General features: G+C 37.2%; 1 protein-coding gene across 1 annotated transcript in view; it reads right to left on the minus strand.

The window, feature by feature from the left end:
• Positions 1-517: 517 nt before the first annotated feature.
• Positions 518-22,298, minus strand: part of LOC147320118 (uncharacterized) — a 44,910-nt gene continuing 23,129 nt past the window's right edge. Inside the window, exon 4 of the mRNA XM_086307948.1 lies at positions 518-20,578. Coding sequence (XP_086164074.1) covers positions 986-20,578 — 19,593 coding nt within the window. The 3' untranslated portion in view covers positions 518-985. The remainder of the gene's footprint in view (positions 20,579-22,298) is intronic.

A 22,298-nucleotide genomic window follows, 5' to 3' on the forward strand; every position in this document is an offset into this window, starting at 1 on the left:
AGTTTCCTGTTTTATTCTGAAGGTCTCTATCTCATGTGAGTGTGTTCAGTTTACGTTTCCCCTGTCCCGTCAGCTTTGATGTTCTCCTGCCTGTTGCCGGTTCGTCACTGCCTCTCCCCCATTCTGGAACCCTCTCAGGTTTGTCATTTAGCTTTCCCAGTGTAGGTCTTTAGTTTTGTCTTCCCTCTTTGCCTGTTTTGCCATCTCACCACTGTGTAAATAAAACATCACTAGCATTATCATCTACTGCCTGCGTTTTGGGTCCTTTCTCCCTTCTACACCACACGGCTCGCCTCGGCAGCCGTGACAAAGGGTTTATATATGACATATAAATATATATATATATATATGTATGTGTACATGATATACCCCAATGAAGATAATTAGATGGCATGAGTTTTATATTTAATTTGTCAATTTACAATTAACTGTGTAATTAATTTAAATAATGTTTCAAACAATTGGGTTCTTATATAATTCGAAATTTACCAAAAGAAAAATATTGCAGTGATGTGAATGGTTTTGGAAAAAGATTTATTTAGGGATCAAATTTATGTTAAACATGCATTTTTCTTTCATTTAAATATGAATATATATGGAGTCACAGTTTTCAAATATTCTTGTTAGTTTTGATTTTACTGTATTCTTTGTGCTTCTGTATTCTAACACAAGACAACAGAATAAATATGTTGAAAGAAGATTAATTAGAAATCAGCATAAAAATGTAATTAGAAATGTTAAGATTATCTGTTAAACTTTAATATTTTGCATTTGTGAAAAAAATAACATGTTAAAGGAATACTTTTACATTACATAACTAGTTGTTTAAAAATTAGATGATTGACATCAGACTGGTACTCTTACGTTGTTAGGTTAATATGATTAACGGGAAAAACACATTTTCCAAATACACACATATTAATATAACTAAAAAGTAAAACAAAAGGTAAATGGACTGATTTTTATGTAGCACTTTTCTTGCCTCTCATTTTTTCTTTATACATCCTTGCTTGCAGTAGGCACAATAACGGGAGCAACAGCGATAACAGGAAAGTCTGAGCTGACTGAGGAGTCCAGGAGATCTCTCTGGTGCTGCTTCAGATTCTTCTACCTTTATTTGCTCTTGATAGATATTTGGAGAATCTAGTTGAACTGTTTGATTAGCTTTGTTGCTAGTTGTCAGTGTCTTAGATGCTTTGTTTTGTATGTAGAATTTCTCAATCTCACTAAGCATGCGGACCTTAAGTTGTTGGAGCTCGGTATATTTTTCATCAAGTGATTTGTGTTCTCCATCCCTGCCACTTACAGATAAAAACGTATTACTTTGCCCATGTTCCAACATTTTTCTTGTTTTCTCAACTGATGTCTTTTCTTTCTGAAATATTGATCTCCTAACAAAATGATTGATCACCTTTACTCTTTTATCCATATTGTTTCTCATTTTTTGACCTCTGAGCTTCATCTGATTTATTTCATTTCGTTCTATTCTAGTGTCCTTCCAGATTTGTTTCAAAAACTCAGTTTTTAAAATTCCCTTCTGTGTGAAGTCATCTTCCTCTGCTGACAAGATGGACAACGTTGCAAGATTTGTTTTCTTGACATTTCCAAATTCTTCACCTTCTCCTACTAACAGCAGACCTTCCTTGTCAGGTGTCAAGTATCTTTTGCTTCCTTCAAGATTAACTGCAACATCCTTCATCCTCTGCTTAAATTCATGTTCATTGGTCTCTTCATCCTGATGCTCATGTAAGCATTGTTTTACAACATCCTCAGTTTGGATTGCTTTGTCAAATGTTGTCTTAAACACATGTTTCTTTTGTTGTTGTATCTTGTCATAATCTGCAGTAATTTTAATTTTCTGCTTATAAATTCTGACCCAATTTTGTTCATATGTGGAGATCACTTGTAATATTTTTTCATTTTCCCCCTCTACTCTCTTAATATATGTCGGCAAGTCTTGATGAATCAGTCTATTTAGTTTTCCTATAAGGTTTCTTGTAGAGATTGTAACACTACTGAGGATGTCCTCTCTGGGTTGTACATCAGACAGTTCACCTTTCAGGGATTTCCTCGCAATTAGTTTCACTTTCAGAATCTCTAGTGATTTCATTTCATCCATGACTTGGTCTCCCCTCATTTCCATCCCAGACTGCTGTTCTTCCACATTTCTCCTTTCCTTCAACAACAGTTCTTGTTCTTTGGCAATGTCAGTCTTCATCTCTTTCATCTCTTCTTTTTCTTCACTCATGATTCCCTTTGCACGTTCAAGCTCTTCTTGCTTCTTCTTCAGATTCCTCATCAGACTCTCCACTTTTGCTCTTTCACTCTGTAATTCCTTTTTCATGATTTCCACTTCTTTTGTTTGTCTTCTGAGGTCATCTTCCTTGACTTTTTCTTCATTATGTGTTAAGAAAATCTTGCTTAAAATGTCTTCAAGTCTTTCTTTTTCCGTTTGAACCTGAAGGATACAATTTTTAATCTTGGCTTTTTCTTCATTTGTCTCATGTAACAGCCTGTTTACATGTTCCATCTTATTGAGCAGTTCAAGCTTTATGATTTCCATTGAGTCTCGTTCTTCTTTTATATTTTGTTTCTTTTCTTCCAATATTTCAAATTGTTTCTTGATGTCAGACATCAACACCTTCAAATCCATTTTCTCTCTATTCAGCTCCTCACTTTCTCTCTCCAGATCTTCTCTGTCGTGTCTCAGATCTTCTTTCACTTCATCAAGCTCTCGTTTGTCCAGTTCAAACTGCTGTTTCCATTCATTTTCTGTGCATTCTCTCTTGGTGACCATTTCTGAAAGGATACTTCTCACACCTTCCTTTTCTCTCTCTAACATTTCAGTGAAACAGCGAATGCTTTCTTTCAGTTCGTCTTGGGTTGGAAGTTTTTCTTCCAACACTGTTTGCAGCCTTGACCTGTTGTCAACATTTTGTAGTAATCTCTCCATTTTGGCTTTTATATCCTCCTTCAGTTGTTGAAGTTTCACTTTCAGAATCTCTAGCAATTTCATTTCATCCATGACTTGGTCTCCTCTCATTTCCATCTCAGACCGCTCTTCTTCCATATTTCTCCTTTCCTTCAACAACAGTTCTCGTTCTTTGGCAATGTCACTCTTCATCTCTTTCATCTCTTCTTTTTCTTCACTCATGATTCCCTTTGCACGTTCAAGCTCTTCTTGCTTCTTCTTCAGATTCCTCATCAGACTCTCCACTTTTGCTCTTTCACTCTGTAATTCCTTTTTCATGATTTCCACTTCTTTTGTTTGTCTTCTGAGGCCATCTTCCTTGACTTTTTCTTCATTATGTGTTAAGAAAATCTTGCTTAAAATGTCTTCAAGTCTTTCTTTTTCCATTTGAACCTGAAGGATACAATTTCTAATCTTGGCTTTTTCGTCATTTGTCTCATGTAACAGCCTGTTTACATGTTCCATCTTATTGAGCAGTTCAAGCTTTATGGTTTCCATTGAGTCTCGTTCTTCTTTTATATTTTGTTTCTTTTCTTCCAATATTTCAAATTGTTTCTTGATGTCAGACATCAACACCTTCAAATCCATTTTCTCTTTATTCAACACCTCACTTTCTCTCTCCAGATCTTCTCTGTCATGTTTCAGATCTTCTTTCACTTCATCAAGTTCTCGTTTGTCCAGTTCAAACTGCTTCTTCCATTCATTTTCTGTGCATTCTCTCTTGGTGACCATGTCTGAAAGGATACTTCTCACACCTTCCTTTTCTCTCTCTAACATTTCAGTGAAACAGCGAATGCTTTCTTTCAGTTCGTCTTGGGTTGGAAGTTTTTCTTCCAACACTGTTTGCAGCCTTGACCTGTTGTCAACATTTTGTAGTAATCTCTCCATTTTGGCTTTTATATCCTCCTTCAGTTGTTGAAGTTTCACTTTCAGAATCTCTAGCAATTTCATTTCATCCATGACTTGGTCTCCTCTCATTTCCATCTCAGACCGCTCTTCTTCCATATTTCTCCTTTCCTTCAACAACAGTTCTCGTTCTTTGGCAATGTCAGTCTTCATCTCTTTCATCTCTTCTTTTTCTTCACTCATGATTCCCTTTGCACGTTCAAGCTCTTCTTGCTTCTTCTTCAGATTCCTCATCAGACTCTCCACTTTTGCTCTTTCACTCTGTAATTCCTTTTTCATGATTTCCACTTCTTTTGTTTGTCTTCTGAGGTCATCTTCCTTGACTTTTTCTTCATTATGTGTTAAGAAAATCTTGCTTAAAATGTCTTCAAGTCTTTCTTTTTCCGTTTGAACCTGAAGGATACAATTTTTAATCTTGGCTTTTTCGTCATTTGTCTCATGTAACAGCCTGTTTACATGTTCCATCTTATTGAGCAGTTCAAGCTTTATGGTTTCCATTGAGTCTCGTTCTTCTTTTATATTTTGTTTCTTTTCTTCCAATATTTCAAATTGTTTCTTGATGTCAGACATCAACACCTTCAAATCCATTTTCTCTTTATTCAGCACCTCACTTTCTCTCTCCAGATCTTCTCTGTCGTGTCTCAGATCTTCTTTCACTTCATCAAGCTCTCGTTTGTCCAGTTCAAACTGCTGCTTCCATTCATTTTCTGTGCTTTCTCTCTTGGTGACCATTTCTGAAAGGATACTTCTCACACCTTCCTTTTCTCTCTCTAACATTTCAGTGAAACAGCGAATGCTTTCTTTCAGTTCGTCTTGGGTTGGAAGTTTTTCTTCCAACACTGTTTGCAGCCTTGACCTGTTGTCAACATTTTGTAGTAATCTCTCCATTTTGGCTTTTATATCCTCCTTCAGTTGTTGAAGTTTCACTTTCAGAATCTCTAGCAATTTCATTTCATCCATGACTTGGTCTCCTCTCATTTCCATCTCAGACCGCTCTTCTTCCATATTTCTCCTTTCCTTCAACAACAGTTCTCGTTCTTTGGCAATGTCAGTCTTCATCTCTTTCATCTCTTCTTTTTCTTCACTCATGATTCCCTTTGCACGTTCAAGCTCTTCTTGCTTCTTCTTCAGATTCCTCATCAGACTCTCCACTTTTGCTCTTTCACTCTGTAATTCCTTTTTCATGATTTCCACTTCTTTTGTTTGACTTCTGAGTTCATCTTCCTTGACTTTTTCTTCATTATGTGTTAAGAAAATCTTGCTTAAAATGTCTTCAAGTCTTTCTTTTTCCGTTTGAACCTGAAGGATACAATTTTTAATCTTGGCTTTTTCGTCATTTGTCTCATGTAACAGCCTGTTTACATGTTCCATCTTATCGAGCAGTTCAAGCTTTATGGTTTCCATTGAGTCTCGTTCTTCTTTTATATTTTGTTTCTTTTCTTCCAATATTTCAAATTGTTTCTTGATGTCAGACATCAACACCTTCAAATCCATTTTCTCTTTATTCAGCACCTCACTTTCTCTCTCCAGATCTTCTCTGTCGTGTCTCAGATCTTCTTTCACTTCATCAAGCTCTCGTTTGTCCAGTTCAAACTGCTGCTTCCATTCATTTTCTGTGCTTTCTCTCTTGGTGACCATTTCTGAAAGGATACTTCTCACACCTTCCTTTTCTCTCTCTAACATTTCAGTGAAACAGCGAATGCTTTCTTTCAGTTCGTCTTGGGTTGGAAGTTTTTCTTCCAACACTGTTTGCAGCCTTGACCTGTTGTCAACATTTTGTAGTAATCTCTCCATTTTGGCTTTTATATCCTCCTTCAGTTGTTGAAGTTTCACTTTCAGAATCTCTAGCAATTTCATTTCATCCATGACTTGGTCTCCTCTCATTTCCATCTCAGACCGCTCTTCTTCCATATTTCTCCTTTCCTTCAACAACAGTTCTCGTTCTTTGGCAATGTCACTCTTCATCTCTTTCATCTCTTCTTTTTCTTCACTCATGATTCCCTTTGCACGTTCAAGCTCTTCTTGCTTCTTCTTCAGATTCCTCATCAGACTCTCCACTTTTGCTCTTTCACTCTGTAATTCCTTTTTCATGATTTCCACTTCTTTTGTTTGTCTTCTGAGGCCATCTTCCTTGACTTTTTCTTCATTATGTGTTAAGAAAATCTTGCTTAAAATGTCTTCAAGTCTTTCTTTTTCCGTTTGAACCTGAAGGATACAATTTTTAATCTTGGCTTTTTCGTCATTTGTCTCATGTAACAGCCTGTTTACATGTTCCATCTTATTGAGCAGTTCAAGCTTTATGGTTTCCATTGAGTCTCGTTCTTCTTTTATATTTTGTTTCTTTTCTTCCAATATTTCAAATTGTTTCATGATGTCAGACATCAACACCTTCAAATCCATTTTCTCTTTATTCAGCACCTCACTTTCTCTCTCCAGATCTTCTCTGTCGTGTCTCAGATCTTCTTTCACTTTATCAAGCTCTCGTTTGTCCAGTTCAAACTGCTGCTTCCATTCATTTTCTGTGCATTCTCTCTTGGTGACCATTTCTGAAAGGATACTTCTCACACCTTCCTTTTCTCTCTCTAACATTTCAGTGAAACAGCGAATGCTTTCTTTCAGTTCGTCTTGGGTTGGAAGTTTTTCTTCCAACACTGTTTGCAGCCTTGACCTGTTGTCAACATTTTGTAGTAATCTCTCCATTTTGGCTTTTATATCCTCCTTCAGTTGTTGAAGTTTCACTTTCAGAATCTCTAGCAATTTCATTTCATCCATGACTTGGTCTCCTCTCATTTCCATCTCAGACCGCTCTTCTTCCATATTTCTCCTTTCCTTCAACAACAGTTCTCGTTCTTTGGCAATGTCAGTCTTCATCTCTTTCATCTCTTCTTTTTCTTCACTCATGATTTCCTTTGCACGTTCAAGCTCTTCTTGCTTCTTCTTCAGATTCCTCATCAGACTCTCCACTTTTGCTCTTTCACTCTGTAATTCCTTTTTCATGATTTCCACTTCTTTTGTTTGTCTTCTGAGGTCATCTTCCTTGACTTTTTCTTCATTATGTGTTAAGAAAATCTTGCTTAAAATGTCTTCAAGTCTTTCTTTTTCCGTTTGAACCTGAAGGATACAATTTTTAATCTTGGCTTTTTCGTCATTTGTCTCATGTAACAGCCTGTTTACATGTTCCATCTTATCGAGCAGTTCAAGCTTTATGGTTTCCATTGAGTCTCGTTCTTCTTTTATATTTTGTTTCTTTTCTTCCAATATTTCAAATTGTTTCTTGATGTCAGACATCAACACCTTCAAATCCATTTTCTCTTTATTCAGCACCTCACTTTCTCTCTCCAGATCTTCTCTGTCGTGTCTCAGATCTTCTTTCACTTCATCAAGCTCTCGTTTGTCCAGTTCAAACTGCTGCTTCCATTCATTTTCTGTGCTTTCTCTCTTGGTGACCATTTCTGAAAGGATACTTCTCACACCTTCCTTTTCTCTCTCTAACATTTCAGTGAAACAGCGAATGCTTTCTTTCAGTTCGTCTTGGGTTGGAAGTTTTTCTTCCAACACTGTTTGCAGCCTTGACCTGTTGTCAACATTTTGTAGTAATCTCTCCATTTTGGCTTTTATATCCTCCTTCAGTTGTTGAAGTTTCACTTTCAGAATCTCTAGCAATTTCATTTCATCCATGACTTGGTCTCCTCTCATTTCCATCTCAGACCGCTCTTCTTCCATATTTCTCCTTTCCTTCAACAACAGTTCTCGTTCTTTGGCAATGTCAGTCTTCATCTCTTTCATCTCTTCTTTTTCTTCACTCATGATTTCCTTTGCACGTTCAAGCTCTTCTTGCTTCTTCTTCAGATTCCTCATCAGACTCTCCACTTTTGCTCTTTCACTCTGTAATTCCTTTTTCATGATTTCCACTTCTTTTGTTTGTCTTCTGAGGTCATCTTCCTTGACTTTTTCTTCATTATGTGTTAAGAAAATCTTGCTTAAAATGTCTTCAAGTCTTTCTTTTTCCGTTTGAACCTGAAGGATACAATTTTTAATCTTGGCTTTTTCGTCATTTGTCTCATGTAACAGCCTGTTTACATGTTCCATCTTATCGAGCAGTTCAAGCTTTATGGTTTCCATTGAGTCTCGTTCTTCTTTTATATTTTGTTTCTTTTCTTCCAATATTTCAAATTGTTTCTTGATGTCAGACATCAACACCTTCAAATCCATTTTCTCTTTATTCAGCACCTCACTTTCTCTCTCCAGATCTTCTCTGTCGTGTCTCAGATCTTCTTTCACTTCATCAAGCTCTCGTTTGTCCAGTTCAAACTGCTGCTTCCATTCATTTTCTGTGCTTTCTCTCTTGGTGACCATTTCTGAAAGGATACTTCTCACACCTTCCTTTTCTCTCTCTAACATTTCAGTGAAACAGCGAATGCTTTCTTTCAGTTCGTCTTGGGTTGGAAGTTTTTCTTCCAACACTGTTTGCAGCCTTGACCTGTTGTCAACATTTTGTAGTAATCTCTCCATTTTGGCTTTTATATCCTCCTTCAGTTGTTGAAGTTTCACTTTCAGAATCTCTAGCAATTTCATTTCATCCATGACTTGGTCTCCTCTCATTTCCATCTCAGACCGCTCTTCTTCCATATTTCTCCTTTCCTTCAACAACAGTTCTCGTTCTTTGGCAATGTCAGTCTTCATCTCTTTCATCTCTTCTTTTTCTTCACTCATGATTCCCTTTGCACGTTCAAGCTCTTCTTGCTTCTTCTTCAGATTCCTCATCAGACTCTCCACTTTTGCTCTTTCACTCTGTAATTCCTTTTTCATGATTTCCACTTCTTTTGTTTGACTTCTGAGTTCATCTTCCTTGACTTTTTCTTCATTATGTGTTAAGAAAATCTTGCTTAAAATGTCTTCAAGTCTTTCTTTTTCCGTTTGAACCTGAAGGATACAATTTTTAATCTTGGCTTTTTCGTCATTTGTCTCATGTAACAGCCTGTTTACATGTTCCATCTTATCGAGCAGTTCAAGCTTTATGGTTTCCATTGAGTCTCGTTCTTCTTTTATATTTTGTTTCTTTTCTTCCAATATTTCAAATTGTTTCTTGATGTCAGACATCAACACCTTCAAATCCATTTTCTCTTTATTCAGCACCTCACTTTCTCTCTCCAGATCTTCTCTGTCGTGTCTCAGATCTTCTTTCACTTCATCAAGCTCTCGTTTGTCCAGTTCAAACTGCTGCTTCCATTCATTTTCTGTGCTTTCTCTCTTGGTGACCATTTCTGAAAGGATACTTCTCACACCTTCCTTTTCTCTCTCTAACATTTCAGTGAAACAGCGAATGCTTTCTTTCAGTTCGTCTTGGGTTGGAAGTTTTTCTTCCAACACTGTTTGCAGCCTTGACCTGTTGTCAACATTTTGTAGTAATCTCTCCATTTTGGCTTTTATATCCTCCTTCAGTTGTTGAAGTTTCACTTTCAGAATCTCTAGCAATTTCATTTCATCCATGACTTGGTCTCCTCTCATTTCCATCTCAGACCGCTCTTCTTCCATATTTCTCCTTTCCTTCAACAACAGTTCTCGTTCTTTGGCAATGTCAGTCTTCATCTCTTTCATCTCTTCTTTTTCTTCACTCATGATTCCCTTTGCACGTTCAAGCTCTTCTTGCTTCTTCTTCAGATTCCTCATCAGACTCTCCACTTTTGCTCTTTCACTCTGTAATTCCTTTTTCATGATTTCCACTTCTTTTGTTTGTCTTCTGAGGCCATCTTCCTTGACTTTTTCTTCATTATGTGTTAAGAAAATCTTGCTTAAAATGTCTTCAAGTCTTTCTTTTTCCATTTGAACCTGAAGGATACAATTTCTAATCTTGGCTTTTTCGTCATTTGTCTCATGTAACAGCCTGTTTACATGTTCCATCTTATTGAGCAGTTCAAGCTTTATGGTTTCCATTGAGTCTCGTTCTTCTTTTATATTTTGTTTCTTTTCTTCCAATATTTCAAATTGTTTCTTGATGTCAGACATCAACACCTTCAAATCCATTTTCTCTTTATTCAACACCTCACTTTCTCTCTCCAGATCTTCTCTGTCGTGTCTCAGATCTTCTTTCACTTCATCAAGCTCTCGTTTGTCCAGTTCAAACTGCTGCTTCCATTCATTTTCTGTGCTTTCTCTCTTGGTGACCATTTCTGAAAGGATACTTCTCACACCTTCCTTTTCTCTCTCTAACATTTCAGTGAAACAGCGAATGCTTTCTTTCAGTTCGTCTTGGGTTGGAAGTTTTTCTTCCAACACTGTTTGCAGCCTTGACCTGTTGTCAACATTTTGTAGTAATCTCTCCATTTTGGCTTTTATATCCTCCTTCAGTTGTTGAAGTTTCACTTTCAGAATCTCTAGCAATTTCATCTCATCCATGACTTGGTCTCCTCTCATTTCCATCTCAGACCGCTCTTCTTCCATATTTCTCCTTTCCTTCAACAACAGTTCTCGTTCTTTGGCAATGTCAGTCTTCATCTCTTTCATCTCTTCTTTTTCTTCACTCATGATTCCCTTTGCACGTTCAAGCTCTTCTTGCTTCTTCTTCAGATTCCTCATCAGACTCTCCACTTTTGCTCTTTCACTCTGTAATTCCTTTTTCATGATTTCCACTTCTTTTGTTTGTCTTCTGAGGCCATCTTCCTTGACTTTTTCTTCATTATGTGTTAAGAAAATCTTGCTTAAAATGTCTTCAAGTCTTTCTTTTTCCATTTGAACCTGAAGGATACAATTTTTAATCTTGGCTTTTTCGTCATTTGTCTCATGTAACAGCCTGTTTACATGTTCCATCTTATTGAGCAGTTCAAGCTTTATGGTTTCCATTGAGTCTCGTTCTTCTTTTATATTTTGTTTCTTTTCTTCCAATATTTCAAATTGTTTCTTGATGTCAGACATCAACACCTTCAAATCCATTTTCTCTTTATTCAGCACCTCACTTTCTCTCTCCAGATCTTCTCTGTCGTGTCTCAGATCTTCTTTCACTTCATCAAGCTCTCGTTTGTCCAGTTCAAACTGCTGCTTCCATTCATTTTCTGTGCTTTCTCTCTTGGTGACCATTTCTGAAAGGATACTTCTCACACCTTCCTTTTCTCTCTCTAACATTTCAGTGAAACAGCGAATGCTTTCTTTCAGTTCGTCTTGGGTTGGAAGTTTTTCTTCCAACACTGTTTGCAGCCTTGACCTGTTGTCAACATTTTGTAGTAATCTCTCCATTTTGGCTTTTATATCCTCCTTCAGTTGTTGAAGTTTCACTTTCAGAATCTCTAGCAATTTCATTTCATCCATGACTTGGTCTCCTCTCATTTCCATCTCAGACCGCTCTTCTTCCATATTTCTCCTTTCCTTCAACAACAGTTCTCGTTCTTTGGCAATGTCAGTCTTCATCTCTTTCATCTCTTCTTTTTCTTCACTCATGATTCCCTTTGCACGTTCAAGCTCTTCTTGCTTCTTCTTCAGATTCCTCATCAGACTCTCCACTTTTGCTCTTTCACTCTGTAATTCCTTTTTCATGATTTCCACTTCTTTTGTTTGTCTTCTGAGGCCATCTTCCTTGACTTTTTCTTCATTATGTGTTAAGAAAATCTTGCTTAAAATGTCTTCAAGTCTTTCTTTTTCCATTTGAACCTGAAGGATACAATTTTTAATCTTGGCTTTTTCGTCATTTGTCTCATGTAACAGCCTGTTTACATGTTCCATCTTATTGAGCAGTTCAAGCTTTATGGTTTCCATTGAGTCTCGTTCTTCTTTTATATTTTGTTTCTTTTCTTCCAATATTTCAAATTGTTTCTTGATGTCAGACATCAACACCTTCAAATCCATTTTCTCTTTATTCAACACCTCACTTTCTCTCTCCAGATCTTCTCTGTCATGTTTCAGATCTTCTTTCACTTTATCAAGTTCTCGTTTGTCCAGTTCAAACTGCTTCTTCCATTCATTTTCTGTGCATTCTCTCTTGGTGACCATGTCTGAAAGGATACTTCTCACACCTTCCTTTTCTCTCTCTAACATTTCAGTGAAACAGCGAATGCTTTCTTTCAGTTCGTCTTGGGTTGGAAGTTTTTCTTCCAACACTGTTTGCAGCCTTGACCTGTTGTCAACATTTTGTAGTAATCTCTCCATTTTGGCTTTTATATCCTCCTTCAGTTGTTGAAGTTTCACTTTCAGAATCTCTAGCAATTTCATTTCATCCATGACTTGGTCTCCTCTCATTTCCATCTCAGACCGCTCTTCTCCCATATTTCTCCTTTCCTTCAACAACAGTTCTCGTTCTTTGGCAATGTCAGTCTTCATCTCTTTCATCTCTTCTTTTTCTTCACTCATGATTCCCTTTGCACGTTCAAGCTCTTCTTGCTTCTTCTTCAGATTCCTCATCAGACTCTCCACTTTTGCTCTTTCACTCTGTAATTCCTTTTTCATGATTTCCACTTCTTTTGTTTGTCTTCTGAGGTCATCTTCCTTGACTTTTTCTTCATTATGTGTTAAGAAAATCTTGCTTAAAATGTCTTCAAATCTTTCTTTTTCCGTTTGAACCTGAAGGATACAATTTTTAATCTTGGCTTTTTCGTCATTTGTCTCATGTAACAGCCTGTTTACATGTTCCATCTTATCGAGCAGTTCAAGCTTTATGGTTTCCATTGAGTCTCGTTCTTCTTTTATATTTTGTTTCTTTTCTTCCAATATTTCAAATTGTTTCTTGATGTCAGACATCAACACCTTCAAATCCATTTTCTCTTTATTCAGCACCTCACTTTCTCTCTCCAGATCTTCTCTGTCGTGTCTCAGATCTTCTTTCACTTCATCAAGCTCTCGTTTGTCCAGTTCAAACTGCTGCTTCCATTCATTTTCTGTGCTTTCTCTCTTGGTGACCATTTCTGAAAGGATACTTCTCACACCTTCCTTTTCTCTCTCTAACATTTCAGTGAAACAGCGAATGCTTTCTTTCAGTTCGTCTTGGGTTGGAAGTTTTTCTTCCAACACTGTTTGCAGCCTTGACCTGTTGTCAACATTTTGTAGTAATCTCTCCATTTTGGCTTTTATATCCTCCTTCAGTTGTTGAAGTTTCACTTTCAGAATCTCTAGCAATTTCATTTCATCCATGACTTGGTCTCCTCTCATTTCCATCTCAGACCGCTCTTCTCCCATATTTCTCCTTTCCTTCAACAACAGTTCTCGTTCTTTGGCAATGTCAGTCTTCATCTCTTTCATCTCTTCTTTTTCTTCACTCATGATTCCCTTTGCACGTTCAAGCTCTTCTTGCTTCTTCTTCAGATTCCTCATCAGACTCTCCACTTTTGCTCTTTCACTCTGTAATTCCTTTTTCATGATTTCCACTTCTTTTGTTTGTCTTCTGAGGCCATCTTCCTTGACTTTTTCTTCATTATGTGTTAAGAAAATCTTGCTTAAAATGTCTTCAAGTCTTTCTTTTTCCGTTTGAACCTGAAGGATACAATTTTTAATCTTGGCTTTTTCGTCATTTGTCTCATGTAACAGCCTGTTTACATGTTCCATCTTATTGAGCAGTTCAAGCTTTATGGTTTCCATTGAGTCTCGTTCTTCTTTTATATTTTGTTTCTTTTCTTCCAATATTTCAAATTGTTTCTTGATGTCAGACATCAACACCTTCAAATCCATTTTCTCTTTATTCAGCACCTCACTTTCTCTCTCCAGATCTTCTCTGTCATGTCTCAGATCTTCTTTCACTTCATCAAGCTCTCGTTTGTCCAGTTCAAACTGCTGCTTCCATTCATTTTCTGTGCTTTCTCTCTTGGTGACCATTTCTGAAAGGATACTTCTCACACCTTCCTTTTCTCTCTCTAACATTTCAGTGAAACAGCGAATGCTTTCTTTCAGTTCGTCTTGGGTTGGAAGTTTTTCTTCCAACACTGTTTGCAGCCTTGACCTGTTGTCAACATTTTGTAGTAATCTCTCCATTTTGGCTTTTATATCCTCCTTCAGTTGTTGAAGTTTCACTTTCAGAATCTCTAGCAATTTCATTTCATCCATGACTTGGTCTCCTCTCATTTCCATCTCAGACCGCTCTTCTTCCATATTTCTCCTTTCCTTCAACAACAGTTCTCGTTCTTTGGCAATGTCAGTCTTCATCTCTTTCATCTCTTCTTTTTCTTCACTCATGATTCCCTTTGCACGTTCAAGCTCTTCTTGCTTCTTCTTCAGATTCCTCATCAGACTCTCCACTTTTGCTCTTTCACTCTGTAATTCCTTTTTCATGATTTCCACTTCTTTTGTTTGTCTTCTGAGGCCATCTTCCTTGACTTTTTCTTCATTATGTGTTAAGAAAATCTTGCTTAAAATGTCTTCAAGTCTTTCTTTTTCCGTTTGAACCTGAAGGATACAATTTTTAATCTTGGCTTTTTCGTCATTTGTCTCATGTAACAGCCTGTTTACATGTTCCATCTTATTGAGCAGTTCAAGCTTTATGGTTTCCATTGAGTCTCGTTCTTCTTTTATATTTTGTTTCTTTTCTTCCAATATTTCAAATTGTTTCTTGATGTCAGACATCAACACCTTCAAATCCATTTTCTCTTTATTCAGCACCTCACTTTCTCTCTCCAGATCTTCTCTGTCATGTCTCAGATCTTCTTTCACTTCATCAAGCTCTCGTTTGTCCAGTTCAAACTGCTGCTTCCATTCATTTTCTGTGCTTTCTCTCTTGGTGACCATTTCTGAAAGGATACTTCTCACACCTTCCTTTTCTCTCTCTAACATTTCAGTGAAACAGCGAATGCTTTCTTTCAGTTCGTCTTGGGTTGGAAGTTTTTCTTCCAACACTGTTTGCAGCCTTGACCTGTTGTCAACATTTTGTAGTAATCTCTCCATTTTGGCTTTTATATCCTCCTTCAGTTGTTGAAGTTTCACTTTCAGAATCTCTAGCAATTTCATTTCATCCATGACTTGGTCTCCTCTCATTTCCATCTCAGACCGCTCTTCTTCCATATTTCTCCTTTCCTTCAACAACAGTTCTCGTTCTTTGGCAATGTCAGTCTTCATCTCTTTCATCTCTTCTTTTTCTTCACTCATGATTCCCTTTGCACGTTCAAGCTCTTCTTGCTTCTTCTTCAGATTCCTCATCAGACTCTCCACTTTTGCTCTTTCACTCTGTAATTCCTTTTTCATGATTTCCACTTCTTTTGTTTGTCTTCTGAGGCCATCTTCCTTGACTTTTTCTTCATTATGTGTTAAGAAAATCTTGCTTAAAATGTCTTCAAGTCTTTCTTTTTCCATTTGAACCTGAAGGATACAATTTCTAATCTTGGCTTTTTCGTCATTTGTCTCATGTAACAGCCTGTTTACATGTTCCATCTTATTGAGCAGTTCAAGCTTTATGGTTTCCATTGAGTCTCGTTCTTCTTTTATATTTTGTTTCTTTTCTTCCAATATTTCAAATTGTTTCTTGATGTCAGACATCAACACCTTCAAATCCATTTTCTCTTTATTCAACACCTCACTTTCTCTCTCCAGATCTTCTCTGTCATGTTTCAGATCTTCTTTCACTTTATCAAGTTCTCGTTTGTCCAGTTCAAACTGCTTCTTCCATTCATTTTCTGTGCATTCTCTCTTGGTGACCATGTCTGAAAGGATACTTCTCACACCTTCCTTTTCTCTCTCTAACATTTCAGTGAAACAGCGAATGCTTTCTTTCAGTTCGTCTTGGGTTGGAAGTTTTTCTTCCAACACTGTTTGCAGCCTTGACCTGTTGTCAACATTTTGTAGTAATCTCTCCATTTTGGCTTTTATATCCTCCTTCAGTTGTTGAAGTTTCACTTTCAGAATCTCTAGCAATTTCATTTCATCCATGACTTGGTCTCCTCTCATTTCCATCTCAGACCGCTCTTCTTCCATATTTCTCCTTTCCTTCAACAACAGTTCTCGTTCTTTGGCAATGTCAGTCTTCATCTCTTTCATCTCTTCTTTTTCTTCACTCATGATTCCCTTTGCACGTTCAAGCTCTTCTTGCTTCTTCTTCAGATTCCTCATCAGACTCTCCACTTTTGCTCTTTCACTCTGTAATTCCTTTTTCATGATTTCCACTTCTTTTGTTTGTCTTCTGAGGTCATCTTCCTTGACTTTTTCTTCATTATGTGTTAAGAAAATCTTGCTTAAAATGTCTTCAAGTCTTTCTTTTTCCGTTTGAACCTGAAGGATACAATTTTTAATCTTGGCTTTTTCGTCATTTGTCTCATGTAACAGCCTGTTTACATGTTCCATCTTATTGAGCAGTTCAAGCTTTATGGTTTCCATTGAGTCTCGTTCTTCTTTTATGTTTTGTTTCTTTTCTTCCAATATTTCAAATTGTTTCTTGATGTCAGACATCAACACCTTCAAATCCATTTTCTCTTTATTCAACAGCTCACTTTCTCTCTCCAGATCTTCTCTGTCATGTTTCAGATCTTCTTTCACTTTATCAAGTTCTCGTTTGTCCAGTTCAAACTGCTTCTTCCATTCATTTTCTGTGCATTCTCTCTTGGTGACCATGTCTGAAAGGATACTTCTCACACCTTCCTTTTCTCTCTCTAACATTTCAGTGAAACAGCGAATGCTTTCTTTCAGTTCGTCTTGGGTTGGAAGTTTTTCTTCCAACACTGTTTGCAGCCTTGACCTGTTGTCAACATTTTGTAGTAATCTCTCCATTTTGGCTTTTATATCCTCCTTCAGTTGTTGAAGTTTCACTTTCAGAATCTCTAGCAATTTCATTTCATCCATGACTTGGTCTCCTCTCATTTCCATCTCAGACCGCTCTTCTTCCATATTTCTCCTTTCCTTCAACAACAGTTCTCGTTCTTTGGCAATGTCAGTCTTCATCTCTTTCATCTCTTCTTTTTCTTCACTCATGATTTCCTTTGCACGTTCAAGCTCTTCTTGCTTCTTCTTCAGATTCCTCATCAGACTCTCCACTTTTGCTCTTTCACTCTGTAATTCCTTTTTCATGATTTCCACTTCTTTTGTTTGTCTTCTGAGGTCATCTTCCTTGACTTTTTCTTCATTATGTGTTAAGAAAATCTTGCTTAAAATGTCTTCAAGTCTTTCTTTTTCCGTTTGAACCTGAAGGATACAATTTTTAATCTTGGCTTTTTCGTCATTTGTCTCATGTAACAGCCTGTTTACATGTTCCATCTTATCGAGCAGTTCAAGCTTTATGGTTTCCATTGAGTCTCGTTCTTCTTTTATATTTTCTTTCTTTTCTTCCAATATTTCAAATTGTTTCTTGATGTCAGACATCAACACCTTCAAATCCATTTTCTCTTTATTCAGCACCTCACTTTCTCTCTCCAGATCTTCTCTGTCGTGTCTCAGATCTTCTTTCACTTCATCAAGCTCTCGTTTGTCCAGTTCAAACTGCTGCTTCCATTCATTTTCTGTGCTTTCTCTCTTGGTGACCATTTCTGAAAGGATACTTCTCACACCTTCCTTTTCTCTCTCTAACATTTCAGTGAAACAGCGAATGCTTTCTTTCAGTTCGTCTTGGGTTGGAAGTTTTTCTTCCAACACTGTTTGCAGCCTTGACCTGTTGTCAACATTTTGTAGTAATCTCTCCATTTTGGCTTTTATATCCTCCTTCAGTTGTTGAAGTTTCACTTTCAGAATCTCTAGCAATTTCATTTCATCCATGACTTGGTCTCCTCTCATTTCCATCTCAGACCGCTCTTCTTCCATATTTCTCCTTTCCTTCAACAACAGTTCTCGTTCTTTGGCAATGTCACTCTTCATCTCTTTCATCTCTTCTTTTTCTTCACTCATGATTCCCTTTGCACGTTCAAGCTCTTCTTGCTTCTTCTTCAGATTCCTCATCAGACTCTCCACTTTTGCTCTTTCACTCTGTAATTCCTTTTTCATGATTTCCACTTCTTTTGTTTGTCTTCTGAGGTCATCTTCCTTGACTTTTTCTTCATTATGTGTTAAGAAAATCTTGCTTAAAATGTCTTCAAGTCTTTCTTTTTCCGTTTGAACCTGAAGGATACAATTTTTAATCTTGGCTTTTTCGTCATTTGTCTCATGTAACAGCCTGTTTACATGTTCCATCTTATCGAGCAGTTCAAGCTTTATGGTTTCCATTGAGTCTCGTTCTTCTTTTATATTTTGTTTCTTTTCTTCCAATATTTCAAATTGTTTCTTGATGTCAGACATCAACACCTTCAAATCCATTTTCTCTTTATTCAGCACCTCACTTTCTCTCTCCAGATCTTCTCTGTCGTGTCTCAGATCTTCTTTCACTTCATCAAGCTCTCGTTTGTCCAGTTCAAACTGCTGCTTCCATTCATTTTCTGTGCTTTCTCTCTTGGTGACCATTTCTGAAAGGATACTTCTCACACCTTCCTTTTCTCTCTCTAACATTTCAGTGAAACAGCGAATGCTTTCTTTCAGTTCGTCTTGGGTTGGAAGTTTTTCTTCCAACACTGTTTGCAGCCTTGACCTGTTGTCAACATTTTGTAGTAATCTCTCCATTTTGGCTTTTATATCCTCCTTCAGTTGTTGAAGTTTCACTTTCAGAATCTCTAGCAATTTCATTTCATCCATGACTTGGTCTCCTCTCATTTCCATCTCAGACCGCTCTTCTTCCATATTTCTCCTTTCCTTCAACAACAGTTCTCGTTCTTTGGCAATGTCAGTCTTCATCTCTTTCATCTCTTCTTTTTCTTCACTCATGATTCCCTTTGCACGTTCAAGCTCTTCTTGCTTCTTCTTCAGATTCCTCATCAGACTCTCCACTTTTGCTCTTTCACTCTGTAATTCCTTTTTCATGATTTCCACTTCTTTTGTTTGACTTCTGAGTTCATCTTCCTTGACTTTTTCTTCATTATGTGTTAAGAAAATCTTGCTTAAAATGTCTTCAAGTCTTTCTTTTTCCGTTTGAACCTGAAGGATACAATTTTTAATCTTGGCTTTTTCGTCATTTGTCTCATGTAACAGCCTGTTTACATGTTCCATCTTATCGAGCAGTTCAAGCTTTATGGTTTCCATTGAGTCTCGTTCTTCTTTTATATTTTGTTTCTTTTCTTCCAATATTTCAAATTGTTTCTTGATGTCAGACATCAACACCTTCAAATCCATTTTCTCTTTATTCAGCACCTCACTTTCTCTCTCCAGATCTTCTCTGTCGTGTCTCAGATCTTCTTTCACTTCATCAAGCTCTCGTTTGTCCAGTTCAAACTGCTGCTTCCATTCATTTTCTGTGCTTTCTCTCTTGGTGACCATTTCTGAAAGGATACTTCTCACACCTTCCTTTTCTCTCTCTAACATTTCAGTGAAACAGCGAATGCTTTCTTTCAGTTCGTCTTGGGTTGGAAGTTTTTCTTCCAACACTGTTTGCAGCCTTGACCTGTTGTCAACATTTTGTAGTAATCTCTCCATTTTGGCTTTTATATCCTCCTTCAGTTGTTGAAGTTTCACTTTCAGAATCTCTAGCAATTTCATTTCATCCATGACTTGGTCTCCTCTCATTTCCATCTCAGACCGCTCTTCTTCCATATTTCTCCTTTCCTTCAACAACAGTTCTCGTTCTTTGGCAATGTCAGTCTTCATCTCTTTCATCTCTTCTTTTTCTTCACTCATGATTTCCTTTGCACGTTCAAGCTCTTCTTGCTTCTTCTTCAGATTCCTCATCAGACTCTCCACTTTTGCTCTTTCACTCTGTAATTCCTTTTTCATGATTTCCACTTCTTTTGTTTGTCTTCTGAGGTCATCTTCCTTGACTTTTTCTTCATTATGTGTTAAGAAAATCTTGCTTAAAATGTCTTCAAGTCTTTCTTTTTCCGTTTGAACCTGAAGGATACAATTTTTAATCTTGGCTTTTTCGTCATTTGTCTCATGTAACAGCCTGTTTACATGTTCCATCTTATCGAGCAGTTCAAGCTTTATGGTTTCCATTGAGTCTCGTTCTTCTTTTATATTTTGTTTCTTTTCTTCCAATATTTCAAATTGTTTCTTGATGTCAGACATCAACACCTTCAAATCCATTTTCTCTTTATTCAGCACCTCACTTTCTCTCTCCAGATCTTCTCTGTCGTGTCTCAGATCTTCTTTCACTTCATCAAGCTCTCGTTTGTCCAGTTCAAACTGCTGCTTCCATTCATTTTCTGTGCTTTCTCTCTTGGTGACCATTTCTGAAAGGATACTTCTCACACCTTCCTTTTCTCTCTCTAACATTTCAGTGAAACAGCGAATGCTTTCTTTCAGTTCGTCTTGGGTTGGAAGTTTTTCTTCCAACACTGTTTGCAGCCTTGACCTGTTGTCAACATTTTGTAGTAATCTCTCCATTTTGGCTTTTATATCCTCCTTCAGTTGTTGAAGTTTCACTTTCAGAATCTCTAGCAATTTCATTTCATCCATGACTTGGTCTCCTCTCATTTCCATCTCAGACCGCTCTTCTTCCATATTTCTCCTTTCCTTCAACAACAGTTCTCGTTCTTTGGCAATGTCAGTCTTCATCTCTTTCATCTCTTCTTTTTCTTCACTCATGATTTCCTTTGCACGTTCAAGCTCTTCTTGCTTCTTCTTCAGATTCCTCATCAGACTCTCCACTTTTGCTCTTTCACTCTGTAATTCCTTTTTCATGATTTCCACTTCTTTTGTTTCTCTTCTGAGGTCATCTTCCTTGACTTTTTCTTCATTATGTGTTAAGAAAATCTTGCTTAAAATGTCTTCAAGTCTTTCTTTTTCCGTTTGAACCTGAAGGATACAATTTTTAATCTTGGCTTTTTCATCATTTGTCTCATGTAACAGCCTGTTTACATGTTCCATCTTATCGAGCAGTTCAAGCTTTATGGTTTCCATTGAGTCTCGTTCTTCTTTTATATTTTGTTTCTTTTCTTCCAATATTTCAAATTGTTTCTTGATGTCAGACATCAACACCTTCAAATCCATTTTCTCTTTATTCAGCACCTCACTTTCTCTCTCCAGATCTTCTCTGTCGTGTCTCAGATCTTCTTTCACTTCATCAAGCTCTCGTTTGTCCAGTTCAAACTGCTGCTTCCATTCATTTTCTGTGCTTTCTCTCTTGGTGACCATTTCTGAAAGGATACTTCTCACACCTTCCTTTTCTCTCTCTAACATTTCAGTGAAACAGCGAATGCTTTCTTTCAGTTCGTCTTGGGTTGGAAGTTTTTCTTCCAACACTGTTTGCAGCCTTGACCTGTTGTCAACATTTTGTAGTAATCTCTCCATTTTGGCTTTTATATCCTCCTTCAGTTGTTGAAGTTTCACTTTCAGAATCTCTAGCAATTTCATTTCATCCATGACTTGGTCTCCTCTCATTTCCATCTCAGACCGCTCTTCTTCCATATTTCTCCTTTCCTTCAACAACAGTTCTCGTTCTTTGGCAATGTCAGTCTTCATCTCTTTCATCTCTTCTTTTTCTTCACTCATGATTCCCTTTGCACGTTCAAGCTCTTCTTGCTTCTTCTTCAGATTCCTCATCAGACTCTCCACTTTTGCTCTTTCACTCTGTAATTCCTTTTTCATGATTTCCACTTCTTTTGTTTGACTTCTGAGTTCATCTTCCTTGACTTTTTCTTCATTATGTGTTAAGAAAATCTTGCTTAAAATGTCTTCAAGTCTTTCTTTTTCCGTTTGAACCTGAAGGATACAATTTTTAATCTTGGCTTTTTCGTCATTTGTCTCATGTAACAGCCTGTTTACATGTTCCATCTTATCGAGCAGTTCAAGCTTTATGGTTTCCATTGAGTCTCGTTCTTCTTTTATATTTTGTTTCTTTTCTTCCAATATTTCAAATTGTTTCTTGATGTCAGACATCAACACCTTCAAATCCATTTTCTCTTTATTCAGCACCTCACTTTCTCTCTCCAGATCTTCTCTGTCGTGTCTCAGATCTTCTTTCACTTCATCAAGCTCTCGTTTGTCCAGTTCAAACTGCTGCTTCCATTCATTTTCTGTGCTTTCTCTCTTGGTGACCATTTCTGAAAGGATACTTCTCACACCTTCCTTTTCTCTCTCTAACATTTCAGTGAAACAGCGAATGCTTTCTTTCAGTTCGTCTTGGGTTGGAAGTTTTTCTTCCAACACTGTTTGCAGCCTTGACCTGTTGTCAACATTTTGTAGTAATCTCTCCATTTTGGCTTTTATATCCTCCTTCAGTTGTTGAAGTTTCACTTTCAGAATCTCTAGCAATTTCATTTCATCCATGACTTGGTCTCCTCTCATTTCCATCTCAGACCGCTCTTCTTCCATATTTCTCCTTTCCTTCAACAACAGTTCTCGTTCTTTGGCAATGTCAGTCTTCATCTCTTTCATCTCTTCTTTTTCTTCACTCATGATTCCCTTTGCACGTTCAAGCTCTTCTTGCTTCTTCTTCAGATTCCTCATCAGACTCTCCACTTTTGCTCTTTCACTCTGTAATTCCTTTTTCATGATTTCCACTTCTTTTGTTTCT

The sequence above is a fragment of the Aulonocara sp. 'chitande type north' Nkhata Bay genome, linkage group LG10 (genome assembly GCF_057382095.1).
Source record: "Aulonocara sp. 'chitande type north' Nkhata Bay isolate Kocher_YH1m ecotype deep benthic linkage group LG10, A_spYH_male_GT1.1, whole genome shotgun sequence".
Classification (NCBI taxonomy): domain Eukaryota; kingdom Metazoa; phylum Chordata; class Actinopteri; order Cichliformes; family Cichlidae; genus Aulonocara; species Aulonocara sp. 'chitande type north' Nkhata Bay.